Genomic DNA, 11638 nt, shown 5'->3' on the forward strand with positions numbered 1-11638 from the left:
CCTCCTTGAACCCTCCAGTGACCTCGCCTTGAGTGGAGGTCGTCGATGGGGGAGCCCCACTAAATTTCCTGTTCTCTCTCTTTTCGAAGAGAGGGAGCAGATGGGAGAGCTCCCCTTAAAAAGAAAATGACATCATTATTTAAAATGGCGTCATATTGAGTTTAAAAAATGATGTTTTGAGTAATGGACTCAAACGATGTAGTTTTCTTATTTTTGTTTTTTTAGGAGAACCTCGATTGAAACTCCCCCTCTTCCCTCTCAAAGGGTACAAAGGGGGAGATTCAGTGAGTGCTCTCTTGCCTGTGACCTCCCCACAAAGCGAGGTCGTCGGTGGGAGAGCCCCACCGCAGCTCCCCCCATTTCCCTGGAAAGAGGGGAGCTAGAGTGGGGCTCCCCCACTGTTGTTTCTTTTTCTATTTCTTTTTCTCCTTCCTTTTGGGTGAAAAAAGGAAAATAAATATACTGACTTGAAAGATATAACTGACGTAACCATAAACACAATGAGAAAAGTTATATCATTCGGCTCATCAGTTACATCAAATAGATTCTTTCACACTTTACGGCCGGTTTAACACCTGATTATATTCCAAGTTCAGCATCTTTTGCTACAAAGGAAAGAGTGACCAGAAACATTCATCAATAGGTGACAACCGACTATGGATTTAACATGGAATCAGAGGTGTAGGATTAACAACCGGTGTCGAAATAAATAGCAACTTTTTCAATAATGACAGCCCGAAATTCAATGTAACTGATCGGAGGTGACTCATTGGTCATAACATGAACCCGGTCCATTTGGCTGAGTCCGAGCATAGAAGTTCGTGACTGGGGCAGCTTGAACTCCTCTCCTGTTCAAGAGGCATCGGAAATATTGCAGCCGAGGCAATGCGGTGGCATTCACATTCCTTGTCGGGGTGGAGTCCTTCGTGCTCCACAGCCGCTCTGTGTAGAAATGAAAGGAGTTCTCAGTCTCGTCATTCAATTGCATTTGGTGCTGTGATTTACATATTCTGCTATGAGTGCAAGGACTCTTTATACATGAATTCCCCATTAACATGTAACTTATTCCTGTGATTTTTGGGAAATTGGAAGTACTGCTGAGTGAACTTATTCGAGAAACTGCCAAACTTTCCCAATTTTTCAGCACCAAACAGGGCAGTTCGTGGGCTTACCTGCTGCTGCAGCAGCTCGAGGCCATATTGTTTGCTGGACATTCGACGTATCAACTGTTTCTCCCCACATGCAAACCTCACCCCCAATTACAAGTTCTTGCTTTGGAGGATCACGTATTCCTTCCAGGGGCTCGGCAGTGTAGACATTATCCCAAGGCACATCCAAATGGTCGAGATACCAAACACCCTGATTGCTGTATATGCATTTAAAACCTTTGGCAACAGCTTTGGGGCAGACACCGGGTCCCAACCTACAACATAACCGGAAATGATTCAAGTCCAAGCTTCTTGGTCATTTCTTGTCATGAAAATAAGTGAAACAAAAGACCTCACCAGTTGTGTACTACAGTCTTCGGGTTGAGACTCTCAGGAAAATTATTGAAGGTTTCTTCCCTGAAAATAAAGATGCAAGTAAGTACTGCCATGGTTCAGACGGGAAAACGATTCAGCATCTTATATTTAATCAATTAGAAAATGCTATTTATTAAAAAAAAAAATAAAATAAATATATATATATATATATATGCGTGTGTGTGTATGCCGAGATGAGATACTTTAAGCCTTAAGAAAAAGAAAAGAAAAGAAAAGAAAAACAATCCGCTCAGTACTGATGTCTAAATGCAGTCCAAACTCCGAGGAATTCCTACAGTGAAATTTTCCTATTTTTCCAGAATATTGAAAAAAAAAAGTTCCCATGAAATATAATTCTAACATTTATTGGGTATAACCAACAAAAGATTATCATAATGTCAAATATCCAGAATGTTTATTGTTAAGGACTGAGTTCCATTTCCATAAGGCAACTGCCTGAAATTTTCACTCATATGATACTCTTAATTAATGAACATACTTGCTCATTCAAAAAAATATCACTGAGAAACCTCATGAATAGATGATGAAGTTTCGAGAAACTTAGTTTATCAGAGGAAAAGAAAAATGGGAGGAACTTTCATAGATATCAAACTCATACAACTGTTCACTATAAGACTCCAAATAACAACAGATATATATCCATGATCATGGTTAATGCGATAGACAAGAAGAGACAGACTATAACGATACCAATTAACAGGAGTCCAATCTTTAGATATGGCAATCTTTTGCGCTTTGAGCACAAAATACTTATAGGCATCCTTGGCTGTCATGTTATGCTGCTGAAGCCTGCATTTCGGATCAACCTCACAGAATCAGGGTCAAATAAAAGAATTACTAGAAAGTGATGAAGTTCACTAGGGAACTACTAGACGGTCTAGACCTATGGTATTTCCTTTTTAAAGCACTACATAAATCATTGACGAGGACTCAAGACTTGGTGAAATATAAAATTATGGTAATTTGCAAGGAGTACATGCTCTCATGAGTACATAGGTAATAAGAACATCTTTTTTTCCGGCTCAAGATAACAACATTATTTTATCATACATACCAAAGCTTCACATGCGAGGTTTTGGTCCAACAATCTGTGGAAAAACTAGTATTAGCCTTTAGTAACAGAAGAAATATGTAAGGAGTGCACAAATATACAGAGTTTTTTTTTTTTTGGTTCAACTGCCTCTAAAGGTGCCATAATCTTGTGGTCTTTCCGTTCTTAATACAAGCATATGTAAATTATGACTGCCAGCTACAACCACATGCCAAATGACATTTGGAAATTTCTTCATTTTTCTATCAAACTCCATGACCTCAAAGTAATTACTGTTTACTTGGCCACAGATACAAGTAAAAGACAAATATTTGGGTTAGCGAAAAAAATAGCCACTTTGGATCAAAATTTTCCCATACCAACCTGTGTTAACTTCATCGCCTCCTAAGTGGAAGAGCTCAAAGGGGAAGATCTTTCTCATATCTGAAACACAAAAATTGATTGTTAAACTCCACAATAAAATCTGGAGACATCATTAAACAATTCTTCTGCTGCCAGCAGTGCATTGAGCAATATGTTTAGTGAACCCATTGAATACAAACATGGAATCACACAGAGAGAACGCACCCATATGACATACCATTCCCCAATAAACTTCAGTATTTTCAATAACCTTCATTTGTTTCGCTATAAGGTGTTAATTACTTTTACATGTCAAAAGTAGAAATGCACCTTCTCTTATTCAGAATATAAGTATTATTTATGTAGGATACTGTAATTCTTCTACATTGCATGCAAAAGCATAATACCCCATATAAAATTAGAGATAATAAAGCTCAGCATATAGAGAAATTGAGAAACTTAACCTGATAAAATGCCTGAAATCACATCAAAAGTGAAGTTTTTTGTCACATCCAGTGGCTCTCTACATGAAGAAGAAGGCCAGAGACCAGGATATCCTTTTCCCCTGCACATACAGAAGAAGAACATGAATCGACCAGTTGGCAATTCATTGAAAATATAAATTGAACTCGCAAATAAAGCACGATTTTCACTGTACACCTAAGCACTCAAGAGTGACTTTTGTAAGCGCATACTGCACACAAATGCCATTTTTTTGGGAAACTATAGCTTTACTACAATTTAAAAGAAAAATGGCAGATGCAGTATATGGAATCTAATCAGATGATAGGTCAAGAAGTAAGCTAAAAAAATTATAAGTTTATTTCTACACACGCAGATTTCAACCAAGTAATTTACCATGATTCTGCATGACCAGGTACATCGACTTCCGCCATGACATTGATTCCTGCGGGAAAGTTATGCAAGAATTAGGAATTTAAAATAAAATAGTCAGATATGCGCCAAGGATTAAACAAGTAAATTTACAAGTAGAGCAGTCAAACGAGAGGACGCACCTCTAGATTTGGCAAAGCTTCATAATGGCGCATAGAAACATGGCAACATTATTATGTTAGAATATGACTTGTGAAGGAAAAGCAAATCGAAGAGAAAAGCTAGCAGAATCTATTGTGCTAAGCCACATCATTTAGCACATGGAAAAATCTTTTAGCATGTGGAAAGATCTTTGCTTAATTGATTAAAAAGCTTCATCTGCATAAGATTGCATTAGTGACAAAGAAAAGTTCAATTAAGCTCTGTCTATAAGCTACATAATCCTATTAATTTCAATTTCATCAAATATAATACACATGAACAATGCTACCTATGTTAAGAGGTGATAATAAATTGAGGAAATTTGATAAACCAATACAAGCAAGGAATGCCACAAAAGTTACTCATAACACTGGTAAAGTGACAGCAAAATGTGACTCATGAAACTCGCAAGATGTGCAATTCCTAGTGGCCTTTTCAACTATAAGAATAGATTGTAAAAGGAATCATTCTCATCAAGCAGAGTTACTCCAAGCCTAGTCAACCAGTGCAGGTAATAACAACAAAGGAGCAGTTGGGCAAGGTCAAAAGCAAACAACCAACAAAAACCTTCATTTATAAGTGTGGACTGCACAAGAAGCATGGCAAGACATAGGGTATTATTTCATGTCGGTTTATAAAAGTTACGATAGGCCATCAGAATAAGCTTTTCCACAAGCAAGTTAACGAGCAGCAGAGATCATACTTGACAATTTCATAGGCATCCTCAACTGTGTAGCGCTCCCACTTTGAGTATGCACCTTGCCATAACTTAGGGTATGAAGGCACCTCCAGAGGAAATGCTTGTTCATCTATGATGTGCCAATGGAGCACATTCTACTGAACGTAATTCTCAGTATCAGAATTACATATATGAAATAGACAACAGAAAGACAGTATAAATAATTTGACTGCTTCACCAATCCAGATAAATACGAGCATGGAGAATATGGGAGCTTAAAAGAGTCTTACAAGTTTGGAATATGACATGGACTCCAAGATATGCTTTATAACATCAACAGGGAAATAGTGTCTTGATGTATCTGCACAAAATTTCAACAAACCAATCTTCACATAATTCATTAGAAAATGACGCAAAAATCATTGACTAAGAACATGGATAATGGCTGAAAATCAGAGTAAAAAAGCAACATACCTAGTAGTAGCCCGCGGTACTTGAACCTTGGTTTATCTTGGATATTCCAAGGAGCCTTGTGTATTAGCACAGTTTTCGAGCCATAATCAAACATACATAACTGGCTGAATGTCTGAAACATTGCAAAAAGAAAGACCAAGTGAGGAAGGGCAAGTTTCATACTTCCTCTGAATTGTATCTTCCTAATTCTGCCATTAATATGTTAAGTTCAGCACTTAGAGCACTACATCAAGAAATTATGCTCATGATCTACTCCGGCGATTAAGTCAAAATGTTCCATTCAATTATGCTCATTCCATGCTGGAATGCTAATATCAGGTTCAGCAATTATAGTTGCAATCACATAAAGGGAACCTTTTCACTTCAGGTTCGGCAATAACAATACCACAAAGGTCTCCCGTGAGAATGATTTACCCTTTTGATCAGATTATTTGAGCTATAGAAAGCTCCAAAACATACAGTCGACATCTCCAAGCATCTTCCTATACAAAAAATTTCAGATTCGCCCAAATTCTTCCAATAAGGAAAAAATAGAGGGGGATTTTGGTTTTTGATTATTATCAGTAATCATGCAGAAGGTTCGCCCAAGTTGCCCAACATTCCAAGAATGGTAAGCTATGTTTAATTTTAATACATGAAAATATTCCGATTTGCCTATGAGATTGATACATACCTCCAAGCCCCGCAACGCGCCAAACACGGTGTTTGCCTGCAGCAAAAATCAGGCAGGGTCACCAAAAATGTTATACTGGTAATCAATTTATTCATTTCACTAAAAGACATGAGGTCTGCTGGATTACCTCAATTGTCGCCTCCCCAATTATGGATTGACCAACGCTCCTCGCCACCGCTAGACTGTAGCTCTCATCCACACCAAGTTGAAGCTGCAAAAAGTGGCACAGCATGGAACATCTCTTATCACAGCTTACTAAACAGAAACCCGTATAGGTACAACACAGCTATCTACGGTGAATTATCGATGATTCACAGCCGAGCAACCTCTCCTAATCAAAGTCTACCAATGAGAGTTGTTATCAAGACCAGGACAAGACTCACCTCTTCGCTGGCGGAGTGAACTGTGATCTTCAGCTTGGCGATGTCGTAGCCCACCCTCTTCTTCCTGAACGCATTGAAGATCGAGAACGTCTCAGTGTTCTTAAAAATGATGGCCTTGTAGCGATCGAACCCGTCCTTGACAATCCGGGAGCTGCCGCCGTTCCCGGCGACGGACAGGGAGAGGGCGGGGTCGACGGAGAGGGTATCGTCGCCGGAGGTGAACTGCGAGGGCAGAGGCCATAGGTAGGTGAGAGAATCTGCGGATTTGGAAGCAGAGATGGGGTGCGGGGAGCGGACGAGGAGGAAGAAAGCGAGGAGCAGAGCGGGAATGGACATGGCGGAGAGAGACGAGGAGCTGTCGACTCTGCTGCCTGTGGCCATTGAAGGTAGTTTGACCACAAACAACAGACATATAAATAAAACACACAGAGACCGGAAGGTAAAGAAAGCTTCGGTAAATGATTAGGTGGTGGATGGGTGTATTTGGTCCCCCACTAGGTTAGGGACAAGCTCAACACGGATGGGGCATCTAGAGGAAATCCGGGATACGTGGTGTCGGGACTATATAAATGGTATAGGGTGTCCTCCCTGGTCTAGACTCTTGGAGCATGTTTGTCTGCTCGACTGTAAAAAGTGAACTCAGAGTTAGTAGGAGCGGGGATGGACCGAGACGGCAACTGTGTCATAATAATGTTGAGCATGTTTGGCAATTCGGTGTTGACCTTGGTTTGACGGCACCAACGATAGAGTAAGGGAGGTCAAGGGCCCCTTAAATTTTCACAAAAATTTACATATTATTTTTCAATTTTGTTATAGAATTACTAAAATTCGCATCTCTAACTCGAAAATTTTATTTCCTGATTCACTCCATGAATGACCGCTCCCCCTATCCGAGTCATCCCATGGGTCGGTATTATGTGGGCTTTTCGCTGGGTGTTTGCTTTTTCCATAATACACGGAGTGTGAATGTGCTCTCATTTGGTGATATCTTACGAAATATCATACCCTCCTTTGCATCTTTTTTTTTTTTTTTTTTTGTACCGAAGCTTTTGTCCTCTAAGAAAGAGCGGCAAAATCAAGCAGAGTTGATTTAAGTACTTCATCACTTATTCTCTTAGATTAGATTTCGGGTTCAAATTTTACGAATGGAAAAATCCTTGAATTTGGAGAGTTTTACCCATAGTGGATCGAACGGCCGGCTCAAACTAAATATATAGGAGCTATTAGCCTTCCAAATACTAAAATATACACTAAAAAAAACTGCAAAACATGAAATACATACTAGAAAAAAATAAAGATAAAAAAAAAAAGCAACAAGCCTAGCTACGTGCTTTTGTCACAACGTAGAAACTTAATAATATCGGTCTCTCACGTAACAAGGCCATACGAACACATTGTTTTTTTTTTCTTTTTTTGTGTACTCTGATGTACATGAAAAAAGAAAAAGTGGCTTTCCTGTACACATGATAACTCCAATAATCTCGTTAAAAAGAAAAGAATATCGAGAACAAAATGTTCTTTTGTAAATTAACATCACTATAATATAAAACTAGTATTCATATACCAAGCGGATAGTAAACTAAATGGTATGTGCTGGCTTTGTTGACCTATATATATTTGTTCTAATCTAATTAACCATATGCGAAGCGTGCGGGCCATATATGATGTATTAATCGGCAAAGGAGAAAAGTTCTCTTGCTTTTTCTTTCAGCGAGGTCCATTGGCTACATTACCTGCCTTGTTAACTATATATATAAGTCATGTTAAAGCAAGAATCTTGGATCTGAACAACAGGGCAAAAACAAGAAATCCATTGTTTTGTAATTAAGAAAAATATTAAGGGTTTTTCTATTATATGCACTAAGGACATAGGATAAGCCAACAAATATTACCAAATTAAAGCAATATCTCATTAATGCAATGATTCTATTTTTTTATGCCTAATATACCCCTAAAACTCTCTTACCAAATAAATCCCATAACATTAAACGCATACCTATTAGCAAATAAGAATCATTGCATTAATGAGATATGGGTTTTAGGATTTAGAGTCATAGGGTTTTTAGGGTTTTAGGATTTAGAGTTTTAGGGTTTTTAGGGTTTTAAGGTTTCGTTTGGTTTCATAGTAGAATTTTAAAATCAGATTTTGCTTTTGATTTTGAGTGATATAAATGGGGCCCACCCTTTGACTTTGTATGAGTTATGTTGTTTTGTTGTGAAAAAAAGTGGTATAAATGGGACCCACTCTTTGACTTTGTATGAGTTATTTTGTTTTGTAGTGGGTAGAATTAAGTTAGAATTGTGATTCTAAAATTGCATCTTGAAACCAAACAAGGTTTTAGGTTTTTAGGATTTTACAATCAGAATTTGTTATTTTACAATCGGATTCATTTGGTAGGAGATATGTTTTTTAATGTTATGAGATCTATTTGGTAAATAGAGATTTAAGAGTATATTAGGTACTAAAAATTAAAATCATTACTAATAAGATACTGTTTTAATATGGTAATATTGGTTGCCTCGTTGGTATTAGTAGATTGTAAATTCATTGGGCTTGTACATTGATAAATTAATTTGTATAATTCATACACATTAGAACAAAATCAAGGCATCAGTGTAAATGTGATTTCATATCACGTTTGGAGGAATTGTTCGAATAATAACTGTGAATTATTAAGTTTAAGATCACAATCTGAAAGTGAGAGTGGCGGTTTTTCCTTCAACGGCGTCCATAAACGTCCAAATATCGAAAAGTTGCTCTGTGGGACTAATTTTAACAGAAAGGGCGCATCCTAAACGAAAAGAAACAAAGAACACACTTTGTTGGCGTCCATTGGTCATTATAAATTTAAGGCTTTTGTGCCAAAAATTATGATTGGAATCATTACAAATAAATTTCCAGAAAACGAGTGAGTGTTCGTGAGTTCTTCGACTCTGCTAATCGAGATCTCTTAGGCTTCGTCGTATTCCAAGAGAATCTCCGTCAAAACTCATTAGCAACTAGGTGTGAGGGCGAATAACTCTTTTTAGAAAGCATTGATCGTGCCTCGAAGCTTTCCCCATCCTTCGTGTTCATCCATGTTTGTTGCGTTCGTGTTTCATCTTCACCGAATCCGTCCATCTTGGAGCCACATCGCCAACAATCGAAGAGAATTAACGTCTGCTCGAGATGGCCACGGATATTACCACCACCGCATTCAAATAATATCCTTCCATTGAAGCACTTGTATCTAATAATGTCCTTTGTTCTTTTATTTGTGGCTTCAAGAGATACTGTGAGGAAGCTTTTGAGGTGGCACAATTATCACATAAGAAACCTCTCTTTTCCTATTGTCTAGAGCGTGCTATTACATTTGTTAAGTCTGAGTAAAATTCTTACTCCTTTTATTTGTAGGTAAACAAATAAGTCGAAGCCAGACATTGATATTGATCAAGAAATTCAAAAAATATTGGTCTTGCTTCCGTTACAACCCATTGAAGAAATGGTGATTCACTTTCATTTGTTTTCATATAAATTATATCCAGGACAATGTCATTTTTAACATATTTTTAATGTTAAGAATAAGAATTATCTCATCAGCTACACAATATACGCCACTACATTTATTGATATATGGTTGTTTATCTCTAATTTTAATAATGTATGATTACTCTTTATAATAATCTATATGTTGATGTTGAAGTTTTTGTTATTCGAATTGTTTGGTCAAGAAAATAGTTCATCCCGCCACTAGGTTGATATATCATGCCCAAAAAGAGACAAAATTACATGCTAATGTTCTTGATGATTATTTATCTTACTGTTTAAAATAGCAGGCACAAAGGGCCCACCTGTCAGTTATGGTAGCTTGAACATTCTTTTCTGTGGTTGCGTAACGTGGCACTAAGGGTGATAGGTTCCGGATATCTTGTATTTTTTATAATATTCGGACCCTACCCTGTAAGGGACATGTTCCAAGATTTTGGAACCGGACCCTACCCTGTTGAATCATGGAACCGGAACCTATCCGGAACCTGTATTATATCATAGGTTCCGGGTACTCTGTTGGAACCTGTAAATTTTTTTTCTCGCTAAATAAAATCTAAAATCTCACATACATAATTAGTAATCATGCCAAATAGAATATTAACAAAATTTAGATTAATCCACAACAATGAAATAATAATATGTCTCATCAATCCATCGATAAAATTGAACATCCATAATACGATCTCAGATAACAAAGTGCTTATGTTCTGATTCATTAAAGGAGATAGTAACTTTACTCTTTCCTCTTTTTTTTTTTTTTTTATAAATAACCGGTTCCGGGTACCTTGTAGGCAGGAATCGGAACCGAAACCGATTTTCACAGGTTCCCAATTTTAATACCCGGAACCTACCTTATTTTCAATACGAGCTACCCGGACCCTACCCGTTAGGGTAGGTTCCAACCGGTTTCGGGTATACCCGATACCCGTGCACATCCCTACGTGGCGCCCAACAATCTTCTGTTGTGGTTACATAAATTTGCAATTGGGAAAACCGCAACGTAAATTGTTCTTATGGAACATATGCCCACGAATTCAACTGTAACCTAAACCGTATGGAGAGGATCCCCGGACGGTCCAAATTGCAGGGTGAAACCAATATTCGCTGGGCCAAAGGACATTTATTACAGTGTTTGTACTTTGACGGCAAATTTCAACTCTTCATAGTCATAAGGAAATATGCCGAAAGTCATGTTTAGTCCAGTGAGGCTACATGTGCTATGTAGAGACAAGACATGCCGTGCGAGCTACGCGTAAGGCATCTATTTGAGATTCTCGAAGAGGAACTGCAATCTGCTTAATGAATTGGTAATATAGGCAACTCTTTTTGGTTTTTTGTCAGTCTTTTTGACCAATTAATTATTTCGATATAGGCAGTTACTTTCTCCTTATTTATGTCTCACACTTTTTTACATTTAATTAATGAATTATATATATAGACACCTCATGAAGATATAAATCGCCTGCAACGCAACTCGCAAGTGGCCTTGCACGTGGCCTTTTCATTATATATAAAAGTACGATATCCTCCACGTTGTTTCTCCAACTTTTCTTCTTAAAATACCCGTACTCCTTATTATCTTTTGCCTTTCTATCGTGTAGATTGATGACTCATGATCTTTCAATGAGTATTATTTTCAAATTCTAGTCATAGTTTATTTACCGTTTCATCTCCAAATTAACCCACATTCTATGCACCATATGCAACGTGATTATTCGTCTATAAAGTTATGTCTATGAATTAATTGGTGAACAAAAATTTAAAATTTAAAATTATTGTTGCTTATGTAAAATAATGAATACTTCAATATGTGAATGTCTAGACTCGCAAGTAAGCGCAGGGGTTGTTGTATTGCTTGATTTAAGAATTAATTAATATGTTAAGATCTACATATTTCTATTGGTTATGTGTAATTATATGGTTGAAAT

The 11638-nt window shown here is 37.4% G+C and overlaps 1 protein-coding gene across 1 annotated transcript; it reads right to left on the reverse strand.

Moving 5' to 3' along the window:
- Positions 1–501: 501 nt before the first annotated feature.
- On the reverse strand, positions 502–6620 carry LOC116196691 (beta-hexosaminidase 1). Its single transcript, XM_031526546.1, has 15 exons — positions 6182–6620; positions 5926–6009; positions 5799–5834; positions 5126–5237; positions 4942–5012; positions 4676–4806; positions 3954–3970; positions 3796–3844; positions 3402–3502; positions 2959–3018; positions 2599–2632; positions 2235–2333; positions 1506–1565; positions 1173–1423; positions 502–942 (listed from the first exon to the last, which is right to left on the reverse strand). The coding sequence occupies exons 1-15, from the start codon at positions 6560–6562 to the stop codon at positions 767–769; spliced, it is 1662 nt and encodes a 553-aa protein (XP_031382406.1). The 5' UTR covers positions 6563–6620; the 3' UTR covers positions 502–766.
- Between the last annotated feature and the right edge of the window lie 5018 nt (positions 6621–11638).

The sequence above is a fragment of the Punica granatum genome, chromosome 2, assembly GCF_007655135.1.
Source record: "Punica granatum isolate Tunisia-2019 chromosome 2, ASM765513v2, whole genome shotgun sequence".
Taxonomy (NCBI): domain Eukaryota; kingdom Viridiplantae; phylum Streptophyta; class Magnoliopsida; order Myrtales; family Lythraceae; genus Punica; species Punica granatum.

Bases quoted from the DNA above. Each gene is read 5' to 3' on its own strand.
- LOC116196691 (XM_031526546.1), bottom strand. From the start codon at position 6,562: ATGGCCACAGGCAGCAGAGTCGACAGCTCCTCGTCTCTCTCCGCCATG. The intron at 6,010-6,181 runs GTGAGTCTTGTC...CACTTTTTGCAG, and splicing joins TTCACTCCGCCAGCGAAGAG to CTTCAACTTGGTGTGGATGA. The intron at 1,566-2,234 runs GTATCGTTATAG...CTTTATTTTCAG, and splicing joins GATTGGACTCCTGTTAATTG to GGAAGAAACCTTCAATAATT.